The following is a 27,880-nucleotide window of genomic DNA, read 5'->3' on the forward strand; positions in this document are numbered from 1 at the left end:
TCAAGCGTTATAATTCCAGGAGTGCCCGAGGCAGCCACTCCTACAGAAACTACAACCAGGACCTGCATTTCTGGCAAATTTCCACTCATCTACAAACTGGTGCTGGCCCTCTGTCGAGTTTTATTTGTTCCGGGCATTACAACATTTCTTTTCTACAGACCTCCGAAGGTGTGAAGTCTTGCTATGTGAGATTAACTTTGCAATAGAGACTCTTCACCTCGTCTCCCAAAATCCAGCTGTCAGCTTCAAACCTCATTGAATGTTGAAACAAGTCGTGTTTGGTCCTGCATGAAGTAGAAACCACTTTTCCACTCTTCGACTGTACATTTTTTATTTTATATTCTTTAATCAACTCTTAGTTTCCTTTTAGCTGCCTTTTTTCCTGGGCCCTAAACAATATTCATACCATGTGTGAAGCCAATGAGATGATTGTTTCTTGATATATGTGAACCACATACAGAGACAGAATTCTGGAAATATTAGATGGATAAAAAATCTGCATTCATTTGATTTCTGTACTTCTGTGTTTGTCTATGGAAAGTTTGCTAAGTTTACTGGTCCAATAATTGTTTGATTTCTTCCTGGATCAGGTTTCCTGGAAAAAATCTATAAACCAAAAAAGACAAAATACATATAACTTGTATACTTTTCTGAAAATAAACCCAGAAGGTCAAGTTTTGCTTTAAGTTTTGAAATAGAAATATTGAATTGTCTACCTTTGTCAAAGCAGAAAGTAGTTTTTGCTTACATGTGCAAAAAGTGCTACAAAAGGTTCATTAAAAACAGAGCATGTCACATCCAAACAGACGTATTTAAAAGAAACGTGAACATAAAAGACATGTTCTTATAATGTGTGCTTGTGGTTACCTATATTGAGAGTGAAGGAGGCTTCCATGGTGCTGAACTGGTGCATCTTCGTCTGCATGAGACTGGCACGATTGCAGCGCATGGCCGGCATTGTCTGAGACTTCCTGTCCGAGGAGAATAGCTTCGGCACACAAACTTCCTGACTCCTACATAAAAAACAGACCACAGAAACACAGAGTGCATTTTTTTTTTCAGAAAGGAACACTTAATACACTTAATAACCCAGCTGCAGATATCAAGTTATATTAATTATTAACATGAAATACACACTCATAATTTATGAGACATTAACCAAACATACAATGTCCTTCCTCCAGAAACAGTAGGAGATGTAATGATTTCTATGAGATCCTACAACTTAGAATAATGCTTCTTCTGAGGTTAATCGAATTTAATGGGGTTTACAGTTTTTCACAGATAAGGCGGGTATGACAGGAAAGACAAAATGTGCTGTCGGCTTTCCAGACTTACCTGCCAATGTTTCTTTTTCCAATGTAACGAAACTGAACCAGGCATGTCCTGCAGGGAAAGTTCAAATATTAGCCGGAGCAGGGAAAGTGTGGATTGATTACCTACACAAAGGAGGTTATGTTTTCAGCAGTGTTTGTTTGTTTAGTCCCTTTTGCACTGGTGAAAAAAACCCGCCAACACCCACTAACTTGTATTTTATTCATATTTATACTTTTTATATGTTTTGTTCACTTGTTTCTAAATGTGTCTTACGTGTGTGCACGTATGAATGTATATAAAGACGTTTTTTGTTAGTTTGTTCTGTTTTTGCAATACTTCGACTTCCGTTATGCTGCACATCCTTTATTTTACTTTGTGTTTTTCAAGTAGACTAAGCCATATCTGTTGATGTTGGTTTATTTCTTATGGAAACAATAAAGAATAATTCAAAGAAACATTGTGAGATAGGGCGTTTTTACCAAACCTCACAGGGAGGGATTCCTGGATCTTGATGAAAAAACTTACATATTAAGGGAACTAATATCTGAGTCTGTGAATTTGATGCATCTTGATTGAATTTGAGGAGACTACTGGGCCTCTGCCGAGGTTTGCACTCTACTAAGTGCTATTCTGGTTTATGTTTGTTTTTCAGTTAATGGATGTTTTGGTCAATAAACAATGTGGAATTACTGCAGAGTCTGAGGAATGGTATCCGTTTTTGGAGCCTTGTCTTTTTCAGTAGATATTTTTGTTTTTGTTCCTCCACTCACAGTGCAAACCACCATTATTATGTCAGCATGATGTCAGTATCATAAATCTCTCAAATAACAGCCAAGGAAAGAGTGTTGGCATGAACATGAGGAATTTTATGACAAAAACTTAATCAGGATCTCATATAACTTTATTACAATGGGCTAGTATGTGATTAACAATAGTTTCCTTAAAACACTACTCACTCTAGCAGACTGAGGTAGTTCATGATGTCCTGCGGACTGACTTTATTCCAGTAGGCCATGAGCGTGTCTGTGGAAAAAAACGACAAACTCTTTGATGCATGTTGTTGCATCTACTGACATAACTCACTGTAGTCAACTTGGAATAAACAGTTGCTGTTTAGGCCTGATTGTGCAGCGTGGGTGTGGATTATCACTGACCCTCGGACAGGGTCTTGACGATGTGTAGGAAGGAGAGCAGGAGGCCTCGGATCTCGTACTGTCCAAGTCGGCCGACGGGAGGCATTGGGCTGCTGCTCATGGTGGAGCCACGTCTCTGCAGCGTTGACAAAGATCAACAAATATCAAAATTTAAACACAGACACAGAATCTACAGGTATATTGAGGGAACTGATGTCTATGAGTGTAAAGTTTGGTGCAGTTTGATTGAATTTAAGGGTCTGTTGGGCCTTGGTAAGTGTCCTCTGAAGCTTACATCCATATTTCTACATTTTCGTTTAAAAATACATCAACTCTGCTATGGATAATGGCGTCCATGCACAATACTTCAGCATTTCCAAACTTTTAAAGTTTGGAAACGCTGAAGACATCAGCTGAGTGGGTGGTCCTTCATATGTGACCCAGGATGCATTTCTGTTCACACAGTGAATAGAATGTGGCCACATGTCAATACCAGGTCTGAACTATGTGTGCTGGGCTGCAGATACAAGAAGTGTTTAACCGTAGGTTGGTGCTAGTGTGAGACTTTCTAACCTCAATGCTGTCTGGTGTCCCCGAGTCCATAAACAGAGAGCACCTGGAGTCCTCTCTCCTCACAACATGGCCGTTCAGAGCCAGGAGACCTGCAGCCAACAGAGTGCAGTGTTATTTATATCAGCTGAAAGCAGCACAATAAAATATACAAACACCTCACAAACTTGTTGGCGGTACAATCGTAAATTTGGGGAACAGGCTGCTTCTCTCATAAACACAATAAATGGTTAAAATACAGAAGGAATTTTCCTAACAAAATAACGGCAAAGTCTAATCTGCATCTTATCTGGTGACAAGCTACTGCAGACATTATAGAAGTCAAATTTTGAAGAGATAATACTAGTGTCAGTTGCACTTTCTTATTGTGTTTTGCCATTGTTATTGCAGCACTTTCCATAACATCATTAAATGCAAATGTTATACAAACCATAATGTTTGTAACATCATAGACCAGGCAGCCTCAGGGAGGGTCTGTGGCATGTGTGGTGACGAATCCCGAAAAGAAATGAACAGTAGAGCACACAGCTGCTTTCAGACAGAGTGCTACCGTTGTGTTACAGTTGTGTTTTGCATAAAATCCGCTGCAGCAAAAGGTCTCTGCGGTGAGTGAGGATAATGGATGATGTATAAACAGGAAGAAGCCCGGGTACAATGTGTATTGTGCAGTATCTGCCGTTCTCAACTAACCGTGGTCTCTCTCAATCGCAGTGCTGATTCTCCTGCTGTCGGTGGAACTGGTGGATATAAGGTCGTCTCTGGAGCCCTGGAACGACCACAAGATGGAGGAATTGAAAAGTATGTTGCTGTTATGATGTAAACTGTTAAATACTGAACACCATCTTAGATTTTAGTCAGCTGGAAGAATGCTAAAATGCAATTCAAGATGCAATTCAGTATATATGGGTACAGACTAAACAGCTGCACCTTCTGATCGATACCATTTGAAGTTTGCATTATAACACAGAGAGGTTTGTGCAGTTGTCTTTATTAGGACTTTGCATTGACTTAATTGTGGACAGTTTAACCAAAAACCTTGTCGCTAACCTTAACCTACCCATTTCACACCTTACCACTAACAATAACCAGGACTTCAGGAATTACATATAGCCTCATCTGTTTTTTGTCCCCATGAAGGGATACTGGAAAAGGTCCTAAAGAGGTAACAAGTACACACACACACACCTACACATAAGGAAGACAAGTCTGCATAAACCGACTGCGCAAACAGATTTAGGTCCCCATAACATCAGGAATACCGGAACCACACGTACACAAACACACAGATTTTCCGCCCTTTCCAGGTGCAGAGTCCAGAAACCGAAACAATAAACTGCTAATATCAATTCTGTATCAATGCTGTCATCTGCTTCTTCATTAAATTGTGGAAGGTACAACGTTTGGAGCTAAAATCGTCTCTGTCATGTCCAGATGATCGAACGTCCCTCTGTACCTGAAAGGTGCTATGAAAGGTTCCTCCTCACCTGATGAAGAGCCACTTCTGGGATTTAATCGTATTCTTGATAGATGTTAAAGGGAGTCAGATAACAAAAGAGCACACTATAACCCCGCTGTGGTGGTCCAGGGTCGCCAAGGGACTCACATTGAGGCCAAGAACGGGGCTTGAGGTGTAAGGTTGGGCGGACAACTGCTTCAAGTTCTGGTAGAGCAGCTCAAACAGCGGCAGGTAGAGCAAGCAGATCCGGGCCTGCTGGTTCTGAAACATTAGACACAACTAGATGAGTTTTATTGTTTATATAAATGCACTGAAATCCATTTTGGTCATGTTGTAATCGTTTTTTAATAATAAACAAAGCATTTAGGGGTGGTGGGATTTCTTTGTTTTACTCGTCTATTCTTAGCCTCATCATCACGCTCCACCCTCCTTCACCTTGAACGTGTAGCGGTCATCCATGGCGTGTTTGATGAGCAGGTTCTTGAGAACGCTCACGGCCAGTTGTCTGACCTCGGGGCCCTGCTGCACGGCCTCGGCCACTTCTCGCAGTAGCAGGCCCACCAGGAAGTGGTTGCGGCAGTAGTCCTCTGTCAGGCTGAACTCCAGACTCTGCTCTGATGTCGTGCCAAACAGGAAATACAATAGGTCAATATGGGCTGGGAGAAATCTCCTCATTCTGTAATCTAATAAACACAATGTGCCTTGTGAAATATGGTACGTACATGCAATCGTTTACTTACTTATACAGAAGACTGAACATAAATTATCAAGACCATTAACTCAGGTTTTAAAAAGAATATGAATGTGATGTTCATTCAATAGAACAAGTTGCAATATGTATGCAGAATACCCACAAACGCACATAAGACATTCATACCGTTTCCACACCAAACATTGCATACACATATAGACGTGTTATGTAATGCAGAAATCTTTCATTTGTATCAGCAAATCAGGAAAGAGCAATAATTCAAGAGGAATCATAGACATTCGGTCTGAACTGAAATAAGGACGTAGCCCAGAGTAACCTCCTTTCAGAGAGAAAACACAAGCAGTGAGAGAGAGAGAGAGAGAGAAATGCAGCTTCCTGCCTAGAGTTTACTAATACAGACTATCAAGCATTCAGAGTGTCCTTTCCCACAACAGCCAAGCTCCTCCCATCTACAAAACACAGGCTCAAGCACATGAAGGCCTCTGCCTCGAGCTGGCGTGGCTCTGAAGCTTTTGTGAAACAGAGGCTGACAGGATGGCAAGTTAGTGCAGGTCAGAACAAGGAGCGTTCACGTGCGAGGGGGTTTGCGTACGGTAGCAAACATGGAACGGTTGGGTGAGCATCACCTACCTACAGGGCCAAAAAGCTCCGTCGCATACGGAATAAAATCTGATCATAAGCAAAAACACACAAACAAAAAAAAAAACAGAGAGGGAAGGGGAGGACGTGAAAATAAAGTAGGGGTAAAACTGTCAACACATGCAGCATTTATCACAACAACACAAATGTTTGTTCTGCACTTGGTTGCGGAACGAATGTTGGATAAACTGGTTGAGCAGGTACAGATCAGAGTCAGGACACATGTCAGGTGTGTTTTTTCGCCGCCTGCTTGATAGTAAACTTGTGAATACGAAGGGCCCACAATCAAGCCGGGTGATAGACGGGACCAGTGGTGGTGGGTGCAGGTCAGAACAAGGTCAGTGACGGGGTCTGGGGTCATGTGAGAGCGATGCTAGTACGCGTCTGGTGTAAGAGGAGTCTCACCTTGGACCCTCTGCAGCTTGGTGCGCCCGAAAGCCATGGGCAGGTTGAGGGGGATGAAGTGCTCGTGGTTGCAGACTGTCATCAGGAAGTCAAATTTCATTTCAGTCAGCACCTGTTTTGCAAATACACGTGCATGAGCTTTTTCCTCCCCAGGTGCAAGTACATACATTTCTGTCTAAAGGCTAAATAAATACAATCCTCAACGTTGACTGACAGACCTTGTCAAAACAAAACTTGGCACAGAGTGTGGTTCATTGGTACATCTGTTAGTCAAATGTGCCTGCGGCGCCTTAACCCAACCAGCGATACGCTAGGAGGACGCTCCACATTGCTGCAGCTCGAGTAATGCAAAACTGAAAAAGCTTCAGGTGGAATATGATATAATGATGCATCCAGAATTTGGCTTAAGCTTCCAAGATGGAGAAGTGTAAGCCACATGTAGCCCCACCTTTCATGCTCTGCTGAGGAATTTTAAGCATAAGTTTCTATTAACAGACTCAAATAACTCAATGAGGACACAAGCTGTTTTCAGACAAACTCTGAAGAATGTCTTTGAAATTGGGTCTGGGCTTTCTCTGGAGTTCGCCTTTCACAGATGAAGAACGCAGCAGGAGATCGTCTGGCCAGACGCGCTCACAACAACACAAATCTCCGGAGCGTATATGTGAGGGGTGACGCAGCATGCAGGAGGCAGGAAGTTATGCATTACTTCCTCTGCAGGATCACGTGTTTTGTTAACAGCACATCGACACCAGCGTCGGCCCCCGGTGTATGGCACCGCTCTTTCAACTTGACATTTGTTTTCAGTTTGTCATTTTCCTTTTTGCCTCCGTTGCCTGTTAGAAACATCATCAACATCTCCTGCTGTGTTCTCACAGGAGATTATCAGGAGATTATCCAGAGTCTGATGCATGTCTGCAAGCAGTTACACAAGGAACTCATCTGGCAAATGTGAGGATTGCATTTTATTTTCATACTGATATGGACCTATGTCATACCTAAGCACCCAATCAGCTGAAGATATTTTACTTATTATTATTTTCCATTTACTAATGGCTCTGCCCCTTCATACTCACAGTATTCCTATACTAATCGCTTTACAAGTTACACCTAAAGAACATTTTTCCCACCGTCTTTTGTGCACTGGGCCACTGAGTCAGGGCACGTACCTTTGGATCTTTGAGACTGAAATGACGCATGTAGTGGTTGATGAGGCCGAAGGCAAAGCCCCTGTTCATGAAGGTCAGGCACCTCTGAGGAGAGAACAAGCTCAGTCAGCACACATGGTTCACATGTGTACGCAGCAGACACATTTTTTAAGTCTGAGACAATCAAGTAACAATAGAGCTGTTGTTTTCTGGAGCAGAGATGAAAAGCAGAACAATTAAGTGATGTCACCCGGTAGAATGCATACATCCACCAAGGCCCAACGGTGCCTTTACGAAACCACATTTATATTCACTTGATCCAGATTTTTATTTGGATCTACACCAAATTTCACACACTCACATTTTAATAAAGAGCCACAAATTAGGCTCTCAGTAAACAAGGAAACTCTCGCAATGTTAACGAATGTAATATCCTGGATTCGCCCCCTGATCACACACGAGTTCTTCCCTAACCCAAACCACATCCTTCCACCAAGTTTCATGTTAATCCGTCCAGCAGTTTTCATGTAATGCTGCTGAATAACAAAACACAGGCCAATTAAAACATTCTTCCTTGGCAGAGGTAATTATAGGGAGTACAGAGGAGCACCCGCGTCAGAGGAATAGCAATAACGCATTTCATTAATGAATCACTAATCGTATAATAAAACAGGCAACAACACATTTGTTCACGGAAAACTGACTAAGTACATTGAACAGCTAACAGGAAAAGGAGAAGCAGAAGGGAAATTGTAATGCTCATGTGAAAGGAAATGACCCTTTTACTGCAAATGCCAGATTCAAATCTGTATTTTAAATTCAATTTGGGAATTCCAGTTGTTTATTTCTCTTTTTAAACTGCATTTTCAAATAGATTTTTAAATTCCACTATTTGATTTCTGAATTTATCATTGTATCTTAAATGCTGTATTTATTTACCTTTTTTGTGGTTTTGTAATTTGGACTATTTCTATGATTTTTCATGAGATTTTTAAATGAATGAGAGAAAAATAACGGAATATTTCATTTGTAAATTATTCTCCAATTCCTCTTTTTATTTCTTGCTAAAATAAAAATAGCAAATAATTAAATCCTTTGTAATTTAGCTTATTTATAGATTAATAAATAAATTAGTAAAAATATTTATGAATGCAAATTTCTTATGAATAATTACTTATTATTAATTAATAATTAGGTATTAATTGATGAATTGATATACAGTGTTAACCATTTCCAGGACACTTGAAGAGACGTGTATGAAGATGATGTGCATTGTGAAAGTTGAGATTCGGAAACTATCAGATCGGACCTTCTGAAGAAACATCATCTTTGATAGTTTGATACAAAGTCTTCATTTTTAGATTTAGACATTTGATTGTACATCTCTATCGAACAGCCTCAGGTGCATTCGGTGAACTTGGTCTAATCTTTAATTTGCATGTGGAGTTCAGACCTTGATCAAACTAGCCAGGCTCAGGTTGATGCAGCGAGCTTCCTCCGGGATTTCCATGTGGCGGATGGTGATATGCGGCATGACCGACAGCACCAGGGACTGAAGCGCCTGGTGGAAGCTGTCGGGGAATCGCTGGGCCCGTGGCATCTAAAGAGGCGGGCGGGGGAAAATAACTGATGATGGATCACGTAATCATCTTTAAAAAAAAAACAGTTTAATTTGTTTACAGCGGAAAGCAAGACCCATCGCTTTGCTCAACATCTGACATTGTTGCATTTGACTCAGAGGAACTTTGACGTTAGCATGTCAAATATGGTATTGATTGAATGAGTCACTGTCGGTTCTTTCTTGTGTGCAGTTTGTTTATATGTGCTGACTTCTTTTATCCACATTTGGTACAAAAAGTCCACACAACATGTCGCCCTGAAGAACATGCAGTGCCCAATTTTAACTGTGAGAAACAGACAGAACAAATTTGAAACCAATTGATGCTGACCTTCATGCGGTTGTCCTCTTGCAGATACTGGGCCATGGACTTGGCCATGGTTTCGAAGAAGAACCACGAGTACTACAGAAAGGGGACAAATGAGGATTAGAGTTCAACTCATGGGTGTTTGAGAATATGCAGCCTACCTCAGAAAGAACAATATCAAGTGAAATCTACTGCAAACAGCCGAGGTGATGGTGGGGAAAATATGAGCTATATGACAGAAATCCCACTTGAAAAATACAGTCCAAGCATCTACGTGTTTCAAAACATCTTCTGTGGAAGTGAGAAAACTTCTCCTTTTATAGGCAAGTGTACCATCTGCTGTCCTGAGTTGGTACTGCAACTAATTGGGCGATGGAGCCTGATGCAGAGGCACACACCTTGAGCAGTTTATTGCTGGTGTTGAAATCCGCAGTTTGCTTGAGGGTGGCTGTGACTGCAGTAGCGAGCAGCTCGTGTGTGGTCGCAGAGTTTCCTGAGGCAGGGTTGTTGGTCACAAACACAAACTGAGGGCAGAACAAAAATAAATAATCAACACATACAGGATGCAGTTGAAAGAAAAAATACCTGGAATGTGTCAGTTTCACTAATTCTCTCTCTAAAGTCGTTTTCAGACATGATCTCCGTCCACACAATTGGGCACAGACTTTTCCCCTGAGTGTGCCTTTTGCACATGAAGAACGCGGCAGGAGATTCTCACGTCAACACCGGCGTCTGACCTTCTCACCATAAGCTTTCTTGACGTCTTCGTTGACGTCTTCTAAATGTATGGCACCGCTCTTTCATCGTGAGATATTTGTATTCTTTTTTTTTCAGTTTTGTGTCTGTCCCATGTTAGAAATGTCATCAACACGCCCAGTCACTCATGGTGAATCCTCTGGAGGATCTCCTGCCTCTTTTTCACATGGGCTCACTCAGAATTTGTTCTGGGGGCTGGCCAGTGAAACTCGTGAGAATTTCCAAAGCCTAATCCGCACAGCCCCCCTGGATCATTTCAGGAGATTGTCTGGAGTTCAGCGCATGTCTGAAAGCAGCTATATGTCAAATGCAAGGACAAAATGTGTGTGTCTGTGCCGGTATGTTACCTTTACAAAAGAGCGTAGGTAGTGTTCCAGTCCTTCCTCGTGGCACCGGGAGACTATATGTATGATCACGCTGAAGGCACAGAGCAGGGAAATGATTCACTGTGAACATCGTGAGCAGCAGTAAATAGAACGCCACGCCAGATTTTACACGAGTGGACAACTGACCGCAGAGAGTTGACAGCAATCTCGTGGGCTTCTTTATTGGCTGCTGTGAGCTCCTCAAACAGCTGCATCAGCACTGTCGGTAGGAAGTTGACGATGACATGGGTCTCCATAGCGTGCAGGCACTGAGGGAACGAGGAAGAAGCAAGAGAAAAAATATGGTGACGATTTAAAAAAAAAAAAAAAAAGGTAAAATCCTCTACTTGCAATCGCAGGTTTAACTGTTTTTAAAAAGGCACGTATTCCCGCAAATGTTTGCGTTAAAGAGGTATGAATGAATAACTAAGTCAACATGAGCAGAAGATTCAGTTTGTTTGGGCTCCTCAAGAGCCTGACGAATCAGCGAAGGCTACTTCATGACCATATGTTTCTCCGTCATTTTTTCATAACATCTGCCTGTTCAGAGTAAAACACAGCCCCAGAGGTTTCAAGAGGAGTCAAGAGGAGCAATGGAGCCAGCAGCGATTCCCAACTTCTCTGGCTCTAAAACTCTGTCTAGCAGAATAATAACATAATAGTGTGGATGTAGCCCAAGACTCAGGCTTTTACAGGCATTCTCTCTCTCTCTCTCTCTCTCTCTCTCTCTCTCTCTCTCTCTCTCTCTCTCTATGAGCAGCTGCCTATGTGCTTTTAGGTTTCAGTTTACTTTACACACGCGAGCCTGCTGATACATGGATTCACTTTTTCTTGATTAATACATTCCATTTGACTCCAAAAAAGGAGCACCTTCCATTTTTGTCATTGCCTTACGAGCCCGGTTCTGACAACGTGTTAATGAGTGAATGTCACGTGTACTTTAAAAACGCTTTGAACGGTCGGTTAGACAAGGAAAATGCGAAATCTGTTCCCTCCTCCTCATCTCACCTTCAGGTATTTGATCAGTTCTGCTTGGTTGCCCTCTGACGTCGTCCTCATCAGCTGGCAGTGCTGGAAGAATTTGTGTAGATGCAGGTCCTGTTGGATGAAACAGGACAATATCAGTGTCATCCACACACACACAGACACCATCTACGCCAGCTGCCTTCATGCATAATTTACATGTGAGTAAAAGAAAAGGAGAATCGATGTTGTACCTGAGCATATATTGTTGATGCTACATGGGTCCTCACTTTGAACAGCGACTTGGCGTTTTCCACCCACTTGATATCGGGTTGGGACTGTTCAAAGAGGCAAAAGTCAGAACATGCTGGAGCACTTGTTTTAGTGCATCAGATTTCATCAGGGGAATTCATTAGCTTTCAGAGAGAGCTCCAGGTTTTTTCTATAGCACTACTCAATATGTCAATGTCAGCCGATTCTGGTTGTGAAGGAGATAAATTCATAGTTTAAGGCTTCGGGTGGGTATGGTTCTACCTTCCTGGTGTCCTGACACAGGTATCCAGTGGGCAGGGTGGCAGCTACAGAAAGCTGAAGTTCTAATGACTGCATCCTCCCGTCTTTTAGCAAAGGCATCCAGGAGTAACCCACTGTGAAAGATGCAAACAGAGGACTTAAGCACCTTGCTCTCCGAGAAAAACAGACCTCTTGATTAATAATGCTGCCTTCAACAACACAAAAGTTAAGTAAGCAACAATTTTCTTTCTCCTTACCCAGCGTCTCCACTCCCTCCCTCTTCTTGCTGCCGGCCTTGCTGCTGGACTCGCAGCTGATGTGGTAAAAGCTGAAGAGGATGTGATGTTTCTCGTGCATGTGCACTGGCAGCTCAATCTTAACCTGCACACGGATGAAAAGTTCATCGTTTCAAGCTCAAGGTGACATCATTTTATTCCTGCTTAGACCAGAATAGTAATTTTCAGATACCAATAATGTTTATTTATAGTGTATTTGTTAGGGACAGATACAGTTCCCATAGACAAACTGAGAACAGCTGTCAGATGTGAATATCAGTGCCTCTACCAGATTCAAATTCGCAACACCTGTCCCTAGAAGGGCTTTTATGAAAATATTCAGTTAAAGAGAAATAAAATATAGAAAAAGTTAGAGGAATAAAACTTTGACAAATTAAAAACACTCATTTGCATATAGATTTGTAGTTGTGTTTAACTTTTAGACCCATTTGACACATGATGCTGTGTATTTCAGTGAAACATAATAGCCACAAGGGGGCAGCAGTAGCCCAGATATGCATTCTCCTGACGTATTGGCACATGGTCTTCTCACAGGAAATGACACAGTAAATTGATTCTCCACAAATACACATCAAGCTCGCAACACATTTCAGAAGAATTTCAAGGGCAAATGTCAAGTCTATGACATAGATATGAGTCACTCAGTCGATCCAAAATTTCTTATACAACTGCCATAAGACTATTACTGCAAGAAAATAAGTCCCAATAGTATGTGTCTTGACTTTCTTAAATGTCGAAATCCTCCATACATTAATAATAAAAAATCAATTCATACAGCAAACGTATATGTACTCAAAGTCATGATAAAATATGCTAAAACTATAAAGATCATTGTTAGAAATCCTCCATGAGGTGAGTGGAAGCTGAAGCATGTGTGTGTTTGACATCAGGGCCATATGGACCCCCTCTGTTCTACCTCTGTGTCTGTGTGTGTGTGTGTGTGTGTGTGTGTGTGTGTGTGTGTGTGTGTGTGTGTGTGTGTGTGTGTGTGTGTGTGTGTGTGTGTGTGTGTGTGTGTGTGTGCGTGTGACTGCTTGACCAGTCAAGTGTGAGATCACAGCTCTACCCCTGAGGCAGATTTATTGGATTATCTCAGTGGTGGCTGAGGAATTTGAGCCCTGAACACACACTGTACAAAAGGTATAAGCTTCCAGGGAGTTTTGAGAAGAAAAAAAAAAAAAAGGAGTTGCAGAGTTTCCTCCCTGTTGCTCCAGATGCACTTCTCATCATTTACAATAACCTGATGTGTACGTTCAGGTTTTATTGAGCAGATGGAATAAATCACACGGCTGTAAAACTGCAGATATATTTAGACTATTGTATTTCAATGGGGTCGTCTCACCTCGTTGTAAAACTCCGGGCTCTGATTGTGGTGAAGGACGGCTGCGTAGGTGCTGCCCGTGAAGAGCGAGTCCCCCGGCTTGCCGTAGATGCACTGAAAGGAAAGCAGGCAAGCACATCAGTCATTCAGGTCTTTGATGTTGGGGCACAGCGGTGAGTAAGTGCTCAGCAATCTGTGGTTACAGACAGTATTCAGAGAAAAGACGAATAAGAGTGCGCGAGGCCTTGATCACGTGCATCTTTGAAGCAGCAACAAAACGGGAGAAAGTGGAACCAGGAATTTTCAAAAGCAGAGGATCCGTCTGGACAAGAGGGGCGACGTCATGAAAAATGATGTGAAATGTGAAAAATGTTTGGGCCTTGCACAGCACTGTTTCGTTTACTGCATCTAAGCACTAGTGTCTTTTCTCCTCTGCTGGATGTTGATGACAGAAAACCAACAATCACACAACAATTACACAACTTTGTGTACACACATGTGGCCACTCAAATACTTATTTTTTCTTTCCACGTGTCAACAAGAGGCATTAGAGGTTATAAATGTGGGATCTTTCATGAAAGCGACTTCAAACAAAATAAACCTGTGGGAAGAATAAGGGGAAGATGAAAATTCAGATATGGTCTGATGGCTGGTTTGAGACTCTAAATTAGGATGCTAACAATTGTAGTCGTCTGTAATGAACAGTAATGAGCAGTGCTGGCCAGAGGAAGGACAGACATCTGGAGGCTAGTGATTGAAAGTGAGACTGATAGGAGCCAGGATGAAAAAAAAAAAAACAGCTGGAGCCTCTGCAGGAGGACTTGGACGAGCCCTGAGGACGGGAGAGGCTCCAGGAGCAAAGGGGACAGGGTTCAAATTCTCATGAGAATAAGATAATAATAATAAGATAAGATAAGAACTGGAGGTGCAGCAGAAATGACTTTAAGTGAATTTAATAAAACACATTTCGCATGATATCATGGGTGTGTTCCCTGACATAAAACTTGGAAGAAAAAGAAAGAAAGAAAAAGTCTATCTTGCCTGTTTTGTTAGAAAATAGGAAAATAATGACTATGATAATGACAGGGGAGAATAAATAATATGTGCCTGATGGGAGAAATAACCACAAAACCTAATTAAAAGACTTGTGTACTTTTGGAAGGATGCCCCCCCGTAATTGAATATTTAAAACTATCACGATGACAGAGTTGTGATGCAGCACCTTTCACAGAGCAAGTCACCAAATGCTTCACAAGACTACATGTGGTTAAAGTCAAACAATAAAAGAGCATTTACACAAACAAAAAAAAACGGAAAACTAGATAAGATTTTGGCAAACATCTGTGGTTACATCTCCGAGGTACAGCAGGGGGAAATCTACTGTGTCTACCCCGATGGAAAACCCAACACAACGCTGCAGCTGCAAGCAGAGGGGCTGATGGGAGTCGTGATTACCCGACTCAGGATGAGGGTTGAGGTGAAACATTAGGGGGAGATGCCTGGGATCTTATCTGTCAAAGTCCTCCTGTTCATACATGTACTGCACTACACAGGACTATAAATCAAACACTTTATACTGGTTGCACTGGTAAAACTAGGAATCTTAGTTTTAACATTTTTTTACAGTTTCAGGTAAGACAACAAATTAATCAAACCTGAGCTCACATTATAGGTTTGACCGGTCGACAAGAGATCACTCTCTGCACAAATCTTTTCAAATCGCAGCCTCTGGAAAATTCTTCATCTTCTACAACTTTCTCGTCAGTGCTTCCCAGAGCTTCAAAAGAATTTCCCCTCTCTCAGATCTGTGTCTTATGTTAAACACAGAACCTCCCCGAGCTTCCGCTGACGGATTAAATCTCCACAGAGGTGTGCTGCTGGCTCCTGCTGCTCGCTGTTAGTAAACAACTTTCTGCCTCGCTGCACCAGCCTGAGTGTGTGTGAGCGGACATGTCTTAATCAGGAGCATCAAGTGTAAATGCTATCGGGCGTGAAAGAATTTCTGTCTTCCTCGCTCCCTCTAAAAAAGTGAAAACAACGATCCATGGTGCGTTGATGACTGTTTCCAGCCACAAATATTTGAAAGTGTGTGGCCAGAGAGAAATTATGAGAAAGGAGAGAAGAAGAAAGAAAAAAAGAATGACCATTCATTATCCTCTCTTGCCAGCTATAATAACCAGCTACCCTTAAGCTTTTCCTTTCTCCTTTTCTGGCCCCTCAGCTGCACTTTAGGCTTCCACTTTGTGAAAAGCAATAAAAAGAAAGGTTCATCATGTCTGAAGCTTCTGCTCTTGATTCCTGTCTATGAGGTTCCTGTAAATCTGTTCAGGTATTGTCTCAACATCACGACCATCGAACTTCTATCTTAAACTTAATTTCCTCTGAACATTAGGAGCTTAACCTGAGCTGTATGAAGTCTTTTTCCCCTTGTGTCTGGATCTTCTGCTATGTGTGCAGGAAATAGACTTATACACATACTCCAGCTGTCTTCACTACATAATAAAACTCATAATAAAATTATGAGTTTTTACAGGAGTGTTTTTCTATCTTTATTCAAGAGTGTGGTTTCTCAGTTTGAGAGCAGAACTTATTGATTCAGATTTTTTGATTCTCTGTCTAAGCCACAGTTAATAATATATCTGCTGCTTCAAATCACGCCCAGGTATTGACCCATAAGTGGAGCAAATGGTTCAAGTTTCTTCCATCTGACACATAAAAGCAGACAGACTGATGCACAGTATAAAAATCTTAAAATATTCTGACCTTCTAGAGACAACTTTTTATTGTAAATTTTACTCTTTATTCTCATAATTTCCGGACAAAGTAAAAAAATATAGTCATAATATTCATTTACTTTATTCTCAAACTACCCTTGGTGGATTATTACCATTTATTAAATTCCTAAATCTCGGGTTAAAATGAGTAGCTCATGTACTATATCGTCTCCATGTAGTTAGTGCAACTCACCTTTAAAGGGACTGCGCCTTCTTCATCTGAATCTCTGAACTGGATGCAGACTGCGATGTTCCTCGCCTGGTGTGGAGGAAACATTACATCAGTGGGAGTGAGTGATCCTCTGGGAAAAACTGTTAAAACTGAGTGGGGTTATTTACCGGGAGTTTACACAAAGGTGGACCAACAGGAGGTAACAAGTAATACAGAATGTTTTTGGAGAAAGATTTGATCCCCAGCTCGTCTATCGACAAAAGACGAATACTAAAGATATGATTAGTAGCCAGTAAGAACGCTGTAAGTTCTTACTGAGAGTAGTCTTGTGCTACTGGACTGTTAGAGTCCAATAGGTTGAATGCACAAGGGTCATTAGTTGCCCCATGTCAACCTATTAATTTGCGAATTTTACAAAAAATCGATTACATTTAAACTGGATTTGACCCTGAAAATTGTGTTGTGTTAAACAGTAAAAGATGGACTCTTAATTGCTGCCTTTCAATACAAATGTTGATGAATATATCATTGGCATATGGTCACACCATGCAACAGATGGCTAAGTCCAGTGCGTGGTTTTCATTATTCATTCCCTTCATTATTTCATCTCATCTTCTATCCAGCTTCATTCTGGTCACACACCTTGGTGAAGGTCTTCTGGTTGTCGTATTTGAGCTGCAGGGGATAGATGTAGAGCTGGTTCTTGTGGGTGGTGAAGGGGTAGTTGTACTTGGCCTCCTCGGGGAGGAACTCCTCAATCTCCACCGAGACTCGCTCACAGCCGTCCTCGAAGGGCTTGACAGGAATGTAAGAGGAAGTCACCGTATCTGGGGTGGGGTGGGGATGCAGAGCAAACGAGTTAGGGAACCGAACCTGTGGTGCCTACTTCCTGTTGTGCCGCACCAAGGAGCAAACTCATGGTCATGCATCACGCAGGTGCACATAGAGACTTCCATTATATTGTACACCCTTTATTTTGCTTTGTGTTTTTATACATACACATTACCATGACTGCTATGGTTGAGGTTGTTGTATTTTGAATAGAAATAAAAAGCATAAATTAAATAAAAAAAACTTACAGATGGACGAGAGATTAAAAGGAAGACATTGTATGAATCTACAGTCAGCGCTGTAGAACCCAATGCATGACTCTGCAGCAAAATGTGTTGTTACACTTTACAATGCAAGTACGGATGTACGACGGCTCCTTCATATTTACACTGTGCAGTGTTTTAAAGGCAGGCATTGGACTTCAAAGTGTGACCATTGTTATAGATAGAGAGCCAAATGTAAGGATAAGGGGAGTGAGACAACATACTTGAGAAGTCGGGCGGAACACACTCAATGGTGACATTCAGCTGTCCAGGGATTGTCTGAAGTTTGCTCTTCTCGGGTCTGATGAGGAAAACATACATTCAACACAAGAGGAAGATGCACCAGGAGACATTTCAAAATGTACAAATGCACGGGCTAAAATAGGAGAGTGGCGATGACTCACTTCCTGATGTCGGCCAGCAGCTTGATTATGTCATCGGTGGAGATTTTGCTGCTGTCGTGGCGGCACAGCGGAGAAAACTTCCCGTCCATGTCCAGGCTGCCCTGAGCATCTTTGAACACCTGCCTGGAAACACAAACATGGCTACAGTTACAGGGTTTAAGGTTTTAAAGCTAATTTGATGTAGCCCCATGCATGTACTATTGGATGGTTTTGGAATTAGTTAGGCTGCCTGAATATTTATAATATTATATTTACTGTATGTTATATGTATTGCATTAGTGGTACACAGGGTTGGGAAAGTCTGAACTGCATAAATCTCAGAATTGGTTCAACTATTCAGAAGAATAATGAAGTGAAACAGTTGCACTTCAGTATTTTCTTTTCAATGAAGATGAATTCCAAAAGATGAATCCAAACAGATGTATTCCTGGGTAATATTTATCCCTGTCTTACTTGGCAGCCCAGGCGAATGGCATCCTGTACTGGCCCAAGCGTTGGCACGTCTGCTTGGCAGCTTTGAGCACCTTCTGAGCAGTCTGCGGAGAAATGGGAGAACAGAAAATATACAATCAATATGGAAGGAAAGGGGGAAAAAGTGAAGAGGCGTATGTAAATGAGACGAAAGGCAAAGATGGCACACCTTGTTGACGTCCGACGTCTTGATGTAGGGCTCGGCAGAGTGGGTGATGCCGTTCTGCAACACCTTCTCCACGCGGGCCACCAGGAAGATGTCTGCATGAGGGTTGGTGACGGAAAAGATACCCTGGAAGACAGACGGAAAGATGGAGTGAGGAGGAGGGTTAACGGTGTAGGACCGTGACGATACAGTTTGACAACATCTGCAGTTGTAATTTCACTTGGCAGACTGTAACAACACCGATGAGATAATGGTCACGCTTTATACAGACGTATTAGGTTTATTTTGCGTTTCTCTCGTTCCTCGTAAGGACACAGTGAAAACTACAAGAAAAAAAACCATACAAGTTTTAAAACTTACACCAGTAGAGCGACAAAAATCTAAAGTCCAGCGACAAACACATGAACGCAACAAAAACAATCCAATCAAAAACAAACCTTTGGACCATGTATAGAATTGCTACTTTAGGACGGCACATGCATCCTCCACATCCTCGCTGACTCGTGCCCACAATGCCACAATCCAATTTTTAACCAAATCACGTGACCAAGTTAAATTTGTGTCAAACTAAAAGCACACAAAAAGCACACAAGAAATGAAACCAGACATTTTACACATTTTATAGCCAATTTACCTTATTCACATCTTATTTATTGAATTTGCAATCACATTTGAATTGCTTCTAAAGCAAAGCAATACCAAAATGAAATATTAAAATGGTCACTGAGACAGTTACACAGACTTTGTGTAACTTGCGTGTTTCCCTCCAACCCTCCCTCCTCTAGGATTTTTCCACAGAGAATAGGAAGAGGAGAGGTGGTCGCAGGAGGGATACGTGCATGTCAGGGGAAACGTCATCACAGCTGCAAGGAACTCAAATAATTCAACTCAAACTAGAAACGTGTTTTCACTGTTAAACTCGTCAGCTGCTTCCCTACAAGGCGAGTGCAGGGGGACGTGGCGGCTGTTAGCAGAACCTATACAGGAAAACCACATGGTGCTCGTATCTATTTTGGGTCTGATGAGATGGGGCCATGTTGAAGCTTGTGGTGTCAGCTCACACAAACAGACAGAGCCACGCTGCTCATATTATAATCACACGTAGAACCTCCATGGAGATTTGTGGGAACAGATATTTTTTTTTAAATACTGTAGTCACAAGTAGCAGGAAATTATTTTGGAAATCATAAAAATGTCAGCACGAGTAATAAAACTGAAGGAGGAAGCCGCTGTGCTTCTTAGCGGCTAATGCAGCTCTAAATCAAAATAGATGCAGACATCAAACTGCACATTAATAATAGACGTAGCAGCAGAGACTAGCATGGTGCGAGTCAGACAGACACACACTCTCTGTCTATCCTCTCCCATCTGAGCTTCACAAGTTGCACACAACCACACACAGCTGCTTCTGGTTTCAATCTTCAACAATCACGATTTGTTGATACTCGTTTTCGCTACGGTCTATTTTGCACACAGAGGAAAGAAAACCAGCTAAATTCGACATTTTTATTTGCCAGAAGAGCTAGTAGACATCGTCACAGCTGCACCGTACGGCTGCCGGTTTGAAGATGAGAGAAAACTCATGTGCTAGATTTGCGCGTTATGTAATGAAACTGATGCAGAGGCTGCATCCTCTAGAGCGCTGATGATGTGGTAGAGAGATATAACAAGCAGAGGGAGGCTTGTCCTTGGACCACACCCAGTGCACCTAAATTAAACTGAGGCCAGCCAAGCTATAATAGCCCACTAATCACAGAGGTAGAGCGTGCTATGTTTGTATGCATGTGTTTGTGTATAATACGTGTGCTCTGCTCACACATGGCGACATGAAGAACATCACATTAAGTCCATAAATCAGACAGAAGAAAACTTGGGATAGTTTTCAAACTACCTTTTACCAGATAGAAATACTGTATCTGCTTGTGTCTCCGACTCCGCGCTATTCGTCTTCTCACTTTCCAGTTGTTTCCATCCCATCCCAGTCACGTCTCTTGTCATGGAAGAATACCTGACTACGTTTCATAACCTCGCCGCTGCTGATTTACAGCAGGAACATGTCTTGAGTGTCTTAATCAAATTAACGGTGCAGGTGAGGAACACCGAGTGCGTGCGCATGATCTCACAGCACCTGCAGGAGTTTGCACGAAGGTCAAGAGCGATACACACATGGTCATTATTCTTTCTTAAATAAACTTCAAATACAGCAAAAAGGAGGGACAAGACATAAAGCATTACATCATGAGAGCAAAGCACGCATGAGAAAACAGGAAAACCAGAGGTCTGAGATCAGCTGCGAGCTGAATGAGCTGAACTTTAAAGGCTGGACATGGACCAAGCATCATCTGGAGACGCACTCACCATCTGGAAAAGCTACAATGACGTGAAAACTATTATGACCCCTGTGTTATAAGAGTTCTCTGATGTTAGGAAGAGAGCAGGGATTCCATCAAGTGCTCACTTATGCCTCGTCCCTCCCAGGCCAGCTGCAGTCAGAGTGCGAATGCTGAGAGGTGTCACAGAAATCAATTGAACACCTCACTGAGCTGTGTCAGGACGATTTGGAAGTGAGGATAGACTGAAAGTGAGGATGGACTGTTATTTCATCCCATAAACACTCCACAATTGAGCAAAGATGGCCTTGTGTTGTTGTTTGACATAAATGGAGACAACAGCAAATATAAAATAAGGTCTGTACTCAGGTATTTATTAGTGTCCGAGTATGGGAAGTGATGAAAACAATAGAATTAACATAAACTGCTCTATTGGAGAAAGGTTTTACTCCGGCCCCCAAACGTCCCTACTGGTCTGGCTCTACTGAGGAGGCTGATGAGATGATTGTAAATCCTTTTGGTGTTTTTCTTATAAACTATACATTTACTTGTATTTGTGTTTCTACTTTTACTTGCCTTGTATCAGAGGGCTTCGCAGCACACAGGTGTGTCCTGTAAATTAAACACTGAACTACATGAACATTTTCCCTGTGTTTCAAGTTGATAATTTAGTATCTTTGGATGGACACAGAAGTCGACATTATGTTTTGTTAATCCCCGCTGCTTTAGGTTAACTCTTTTGCTTTTGCTTGTTTCACCTGGGAGTGTTTTGTCTATTTTTAAAGTACATTACGCTGTATAACTAATATGGAAAGTCATTACTGTTAGGTGTTGTCACTTAATTCATTGTATTATTCAAATGTCAGACTTAAGAACACAGTCTGAACCAATAGCCACAAAGTTAATGATATCCGACTCCAGGCAGTTCATTTTTTTTATAAGCAGATCTTTTTTTAACATTGCGTTCTCACCCACCAGACTGTACTAAACCTAATTTTCAGCTATTTCCTCATCTGCTCCAATTGTCACGAACAGCAGAACAAAGAGCTTTGCACCAAACAGGATGACATGCTGCCAAATCGCTGCCTATAAGCCAACTACAGCACCAGGATCCCTGTTATCAATTGAACATTATAAAACTGAATAAGACCACAGAAATACAACACAGACCTCTTCAGTTGCATTCAAAGTTTAAACCAAAAGAATTACTATCATATCAGTATCGTCACTATACTGGTGTTTTCAGAAGAAGCTGATTTCGAAATATGTTTTGCAAAAAGGATGGAACACTGTTCTTCACACACAATCTATATTAATAGTGATTCAGAGTTCACACCCAGTCCTGAATAGCAGACGTGTGGTTCATCAGTGACGCAAAGCAATCATGTTTCTACCTGTGTGGGGAAGCGCAGCAGAGCCTCCGACACCCTCTGAAGCACAGGCAGGCCGTTCCCTTTCCCCGAGTCACCGTTCACCATTAGTCCAACTCCCCTTCCTCCATCCCTGAGTCCTCCTCCTCCCCCATCCGAGTCCGACGAAGGAGAGAGCTGGCCCGAGGCGTCGGTCAGCATCTCCCTGACGCAGGGCGGATTCAAGTCGATGTGGAAGTCGGCCGAGATCTTGCAGCTCTTGGAGACGTCGAAGAGGGCGAGGCTGATGAAGAACGGTTCCACCTGGGGTTCAGCAGAGAGATGTGTTAAAGTGTAAGGAAGTATCTGAAGTTTAACTGCCACAGTCTATGCTATCACTGGTATCATTTGCCATATTGTAAATCACATTTCTTGCTATTTTTCTCTCAGAAATTATAGTGCCATGTATTGGATGACCAAGCTTAGCCAGAAGGATGTGAATTTCTAGGGAGTGATGCCGATATCGATATCAGGGGGTAAAACATTTCCAATACTGATATATCGGCCGATACATATATAAAAGAGATGGCAATGACTCCTAAGATGTTATGAAACCCTTATGATAAAGAAATATAATTAAGGCGTGATTTCTTTTACAGTTTAACCATAAACTTTGAAAACAAAAAAACAGAACCAATTGTATAGAATAAGTATTGAATTAAGAAAATAAAGTTTCTAAAGTCAAATGTAAACATGAATGCACATCTTTTCCGCATCGTGTGTTTTGTAAAATGAAAATGTTTCATATCAGCACATCATTGGCTGATATTGCGAAAGGCTTATATCAGACAATCAATCTATCAGATAATGTGAACCCTCTAAATGTCCGTGACTTGTTCTTGCATTGTTATTTCAAGGTAGTTTTCCTCGTAAAAACCTGCATTTAAGAAACTGGCAAACCAACTGGCAAATCAATTTGATCCGTGACATTTTATCTGAAAATTGTAGATTAATACATTTCTTTAGAAAATGTTGTCTCGAAGTGCATTTAGCTTAAATATAGAGGAAAATGTTTCCTAAAATACTGGCTTTCAGTACGTCAGCCTCAAAACATAGGTTGATATCTTGTTTGGGAGCACACGTTGGCTCTACTCTACCACAGCCCACACACTTTTGAACGACTGTGCACTTATACCAGGATGAATGGTCCCTGCGTGATGGGCAAGCCTCTACATCCAGTAAACATTAAACCTATCCGACCCTGTGGAGGGAAAAGAGGGGAGGAAGAAGCGGACGGAAAGAGCGTGCCGCTTCCAAACCACAAATATGAGTCATTTCAATCCTCTAATGGAGAAGCAAACAGAAGGAGGTGGTCCAACTCAATGTTTTATGACTACAACCATCCGCTCTGACAAAGACGAAGCTCGCACATGCTAGAAACGCTGCCTCATGCTTTCAACAGCTCTTCATTCATTGCACATAAGCCACTTGCTCATTCAGACACAATTCGTGCAAATCCTTTACTTCCAACGGCTTTAATCATAAACAAAATTGTATTAAAACAATATGGAGGCTCTTCTTTTGGCCTGGTTACTTAAAGTTCTCCCTGACAGGTCAACATGAATTATGAAGGCACAGTATATTATCTGGGGCAAGCACAGCAGACATCGAGGGCATCGGAAGATCTGTGGTGTGAAAAGGAAAGCTGTGTGTTGTGGTTCGGTTTGTACTTAACTGCACTCAAAATGAAGTCAGAAGAAAAGGTTAAGCAACTTCATCGAGACTAGGTTTCAATGGTTTTATGATCACTTTTGAAAAACAGACAGTCTTTAAGCCATTTAAGGTTTAAGATGTATATTTTACCCATGGTCTTAAAACTAAAGGAGATTCACCTCTGAGACAACAGTGTGATATGGTTTTCTATTGAATGAAGGCTTTTAAGATACTGGGTACAGTAAATTATGAGTAGTACCTTAAGTGACAACCAAGTTAGGCTGAGTCAGTAACTTCATTTGAATCAAATGTTTTTTTGTTTCTATGGTCGTTTAGTTGTTTTATGTTATTGTGTTTAAGAATATAATCAAAATCTGTGTTGTAGATGTAAGATATAGACATACATTGGTTAGGACGCCGTCACCCTTCTCACTAACGCAGCCCTGGAGACTGAAGGTCAGGTCGTGGCAGCTGACCACGATACGTCGGCCAAAGCGCTCCTCAAACGGCTTCACGTCTGGCTCGATGCCCGAGAAGTCCAGCCTCTGGATATCAGACAGGGAGAAGGAGGAGGAGGAGGAGTAGGTAAAACAAGAAGAAAAAAAGGATTGATCCAGAGGAGAGAGTATGAGCAGGGAGATGGTGTGTGGAAGGCAGAGGAAGGAGGTGAGGGAGAAGGAAACAGTGTAAATGGTGGAAAGGGGAGGAGAGATCAATTGGTTTGAATCAATAGTGAAATAAATAAATCATACAATGGGTAAGTATCCAAAGAAGCATCTTCTGTACCTGTGTCTCAGGATCCAGAGAGAAAAGCTTTTGTCTGCCTTCATTCCTGTTGAGTTTATTGAGCTGGTCCGTCTCCCTGGCGTACTACAGACACACAAAGTGGAGGAATGTCAGTAAAATATAATATAATTATATCAGGCATTTTTTTAGATTTACTTTCCTGTATTCTTGAAAATGTATTTGATAGCAACTTCACTTTTTTATTATTCTCATTCAGGAAATAAAAATGTACGGTTTGCATCAATTTTAGAGAAATAGGAAAATAGTGGTTTCACAGCAAAACGGATCTGATCAGAGTGTTGCCTGATAGTATTTTCTCTGCTAGTAAACAGAAGAGACAGGCCCGGCAGACCCAGACAGAAAGAGAAAGAATCTAATGGAGACAAACAAATCAAACCCTCGGGTCACGGTAGAGCCCTAATCCATCTCCTTCCCCACTTGTCCTACTCCCTTGTTTTTTTTGCTTTCACTGAGTCCAGCCTGCAGACAAACTCGACTGATCTTGTGCATGGAGCAGGGGGAAAAGCTGCGCTAGAGTGGCCCAGAGCAAACGGAGGGAAACAGCAGCACATAAGGCTTTGTTGTCTGCGTGGCGCTCTGGGTTTATAGACGTATTAAAGCAGCATGGTCTCTGTGGAGCTCGTAGTGCTGCTCAAATACAGTAAGTTCAACAAAAGAGCTTCTATTCAAGGGCTCTTACATTGTAAAGGTAATGTAAACAATCTGCCCGCTAAGTCCATGTTGCTTATCTTGCGACCCGTTCATCTTATCTGCTTCACACTAGGCATGTGTATTCTTAATGGTTTTGGAAATATGGTGCAATTTGGACATGCGATACGAGATTAAAATTTGAATAGAAAACAATGCTCTGTAGCAGTCAAAAAGGGGCAGGGCAGTGTGGCTTCAGTCTGTGGACAGAATTGAACATGTCTTCTATGTCCTCAGAAAAAAAATCAGCAGAGGCCTGCAACTGGGTCAAAAAAACCACCAGATCCGTCATGATCTTATTTTTATTTCACCATATTGGACTGAGAGACATTCACGACCATTGTGGCTTGGGTCTAAAGATTGTGTCGATTGCTTAACAGACCCAACATGTAATGTATTTAAATATAACAGCAGTTTAGTAATTCACTCAAACGTACATACAAGCCACACACGTGAACAGTAATAAAGCAAATTCAGTTTTTATGAAAGACATCGACTTTAGAATATTCACTACAGATAAACATATTTACTGCAGGTAGGATGAACACAAAATGTTTTATCTTCCCTCTGCACTATAGACTGTTTATAAAAAGCTCTGCAGACAAATGATAAAAAGTGACAGTATATTGTATAACTGTTTGAGGAGGACTCACTAATTTTGGGGATATGTCTTCTCTTACATTAAATTCTTTTAACGGAGAAACAGTTTTTTTATCTTAATTAATTATAATTTTTCTGTATATCACTAACTCAGCCAATGAGTCTACATTAATCAACCACCCATCCACCCTTCATACCTTCATAAGCTCAGGTTGTAAGCTCCTCCCCAGACTCTCCAGCAGGCTCTCTCCTTTACCTTGGCTGGTCGTGTCGTCATCTGATTGAACAGGACAATAAGCACACACGTGAATAAAGGTCATGCACATACAGGGAATGGACGCTACTGCAAATCAAGGCCAATAAAGCTTGGCTCAACGAACGTTTCCCAAGTAGCTCCTGTTGTGTCTGACTCGCCAAACTTTTTCAGTCTATTGGCCAAATTAAAAAGAGGGCCATTCACTATTCTGCTGAATCCCTGGTGGCACGTTATGGACTGAGTGAACTCCAACTGCACCTCCATCTTCTTGGACGGCCTCCCAGTGTCTCATCAGCATCGTTGAAATTTGTGAGCAAGCTAGATCTATTGGGTTTCACTGGAATTCTCTACAGAGAGCATATTATAAGGATTTAAGAAAAAAGATGGTCCACACATGCTAATAAGAAACATGCAAACTGCAGAGAACTGAGAGCATTCTTTCAAAAATCTTGAGTCTTGAGTTATTTACCTTTGCTTCTGCGCAGGTCTTTCTGATAATTTATATTTGATCATCAAGTATATCTCTTCTGCCTGTCTACTGACAGCAACTATAGTGTTAACATTACTAACTAAAGTGTTCAGGGTTTCTACAAGTTTCAACAAGTCAAATTTTAGACTTATTAAAACTTTTTTAAGACCACAACGAATGGAATTTAAGACCTATGTCAAGTACAACAGATATGAAGGAATGTCAGAGTCCCAGAATTACTTTGACATCCCCATAACTGCAGATAAGGTTAAGAAGTGTAGTAGAGAATAACCCTGGAAACACCACGTAATCTCACACTCTAAAGGCAGAGACAGTAGGTATATGAAGTCTTTCCCACAGCCAGATAAAAGTGTACAGATAAAAGTGTACTGTGATAAATTATGACAAGGTGTTGTTTGCTGTTTTATTAGCGCATGCTAATATCTGTATCGTTGAGAAACAAATACAACACACATTACAAACTATTCAAAAACAATTCTCTTAAAAAAAAAAGAAGAAGCCCTCGTGTTAGTGAGTAATGTTGAGCCTAATTTCTGCCTCTGCATTGCCATAATATGGAAGCCATTAACATGGGGCCCAGACTCTGTGGACCTCCACTGCCAGGAGAGGGATTAATGTAACTCTCTGTACCATTACAAGAGGCTTAGACATGTTTTTATTTTCTTAGCTAACTGACTGTAAACTTTTCAACAAGACTGTATGTAATGGGTTGACTCAAATAGGATGTGGGTATGTGCAATTCCCAAGAATGTTAGTTTTCAGATGTAGGTACAACGCAACTCACCCATGGCGCAGTCCAGTGACTCTGCCCCGTTCCTCCTGTCCTGGCCTGCCTCGGTGCTGCTTTGAAGAGCCTGCTTCAGCGTCACCACCCACTCCTCCATCTCTGCCTCGCTGTCTGCAGCCAGGAAGTGGCTGTAGCGGTCTTGCATCTTCAGTTCGAAGCCATTGCGCCGCATCTTTGGACTCTGAAGGATGTGATAGAACATTTTAGATCTAAATTTGGACAGTCAGATTTCTTCATAAAGGGGTGTCAGCTCTGGAACTC

At 41.6% G+C, this 27,880-nt stretch overlaps 1 protein-coding gene across 3 annotated transcripts in view; it reads right to left on the reverse strand.

The window, feature by feature from the left end:
* dock11 (dedicator of cytokinesis 11) overlaps positions 1–27,880 on the reverse strand; it is a 56,892-nt gene that overhangs the window by 16,301 nt on the left and 12,711 nt on the right. For 2 of the 3 annotated variants that reach the window (XM_034615416.1, XM_034615414.1), the window contains exons 8-39: positions 27,617–27,800; positions 26,284–26,363; positions 24,779–24,862; positions 24,397–24,537; positions 22,325–22,603; positions 18,604–18,726; positions 18,417–18,499; positions 17,964–18,086; positions 17,784–17,860; positions 17,108–17,292; positions 16,487–16,552; positions 13,541–13,633; positions 12,160–12,283; positions 11,924–12,036; positions 11,644–11,727; positions 11,435–11,524; positions 10,574–10,695; positions 10,409–10,478; positions 9,704–9,829; positions 9,330–9,401; positions 8,834–8,980; positions 7,402–7,485; positions 6,233–6,344; positions 5,819–5,857; positions 4,912–5,090; positions 4,624–4,737; positions 3,711–3,786; positions 3,024–3,112; positions 2,472–2,586; positions 2,274–2,340; positions 1,339–1,386; positions 868–1,013 (exon numbers count right to left, since the gene is read on the reverse strand). In XM_034615416.1, coding sequence (XP_034471307.1) covers positions 868–1,013; positions 1,339–1,386; positions 2,274–2,340; positions 2,472–2,586; positions 3,024–3,112; positions 3,711–3,786; positions 4,624–4,737; positions 4,912–5,090; positions 5,819–5,857; positions 6,233–6,344; positions 7,402–7,485; positions 8,834–8,980; positions 9,330–9,401; positions 9,704–9,829; positions 10,409–10,478; positions 10,574–10,695; positions 11,435–11,524; positions 11,644–11,727; positions 11,924–12,036; positions 12,160–12,283; positions 13,541–13,633; positions 16,487–16,552; positions 17,108–17,292; positions 17,784–17,860; positions 17,964–18,086; positions 18,417–18,499; positions 18,604–18,726; positions 22,325–22,603; positions 24,397–24,537; positions 24,779–24,862; positions 26,284–26,363; positions 27,617–27,800 — 3,535 coding nt within the window. The remainder of the gene's footprint in view (positions 1–867; positions 1,014–1,338; positions 1,387–2,273; positions 2,341–2,471; positions 2,587–3,023; positions 3,113–3,710; positions 3,787–4,623; positions 4,738–4,911; positions 5,091–5,818; positions 5,858–6,232; positions 6,345–7,401; positions 7,486–8,833; positions 8,981–9,329; positions 9,402–9,703; positions 9,830–10,408; positions 10,479–10,573; positions 10,696–11,434; positions 11,525–11,643; positions 11,728–11,923; positions 12,037–12,159; positions 12,284–13,540; positions 13,634–16,486; positions 16,553–17,107; positions 17,293–17,783; positions 17,861–17,963; positions 18,087–18,416; positions 18,500–18,603; positions 18,727–22,324; positions 22,604–24,396; positions 24,538–24,778; positions 24,863–26,283; positions 26,364–27,616; positions 27,801–27,880) is intronic. The other variant, XM_034615415.1, reaches the window with a different exon arrangement.

The sequence above is a fragment of the Hippoglossus hippoglossus genome, chromosome 18 (genome assembly GCF_009819705.1).
Source record: "Hippoglossus hippoglossus isolate fHipHip1 chromosome 18, fHipHip1.pri, whole genome shotgun sequence".
Lineage (NCBI taxonomy): Eukaryota > Metazoa > Chordata > Actinopteri > Pleuronectiformes > Pleuronectidae > Hippoglossus > Hippoglossus hippoglossus.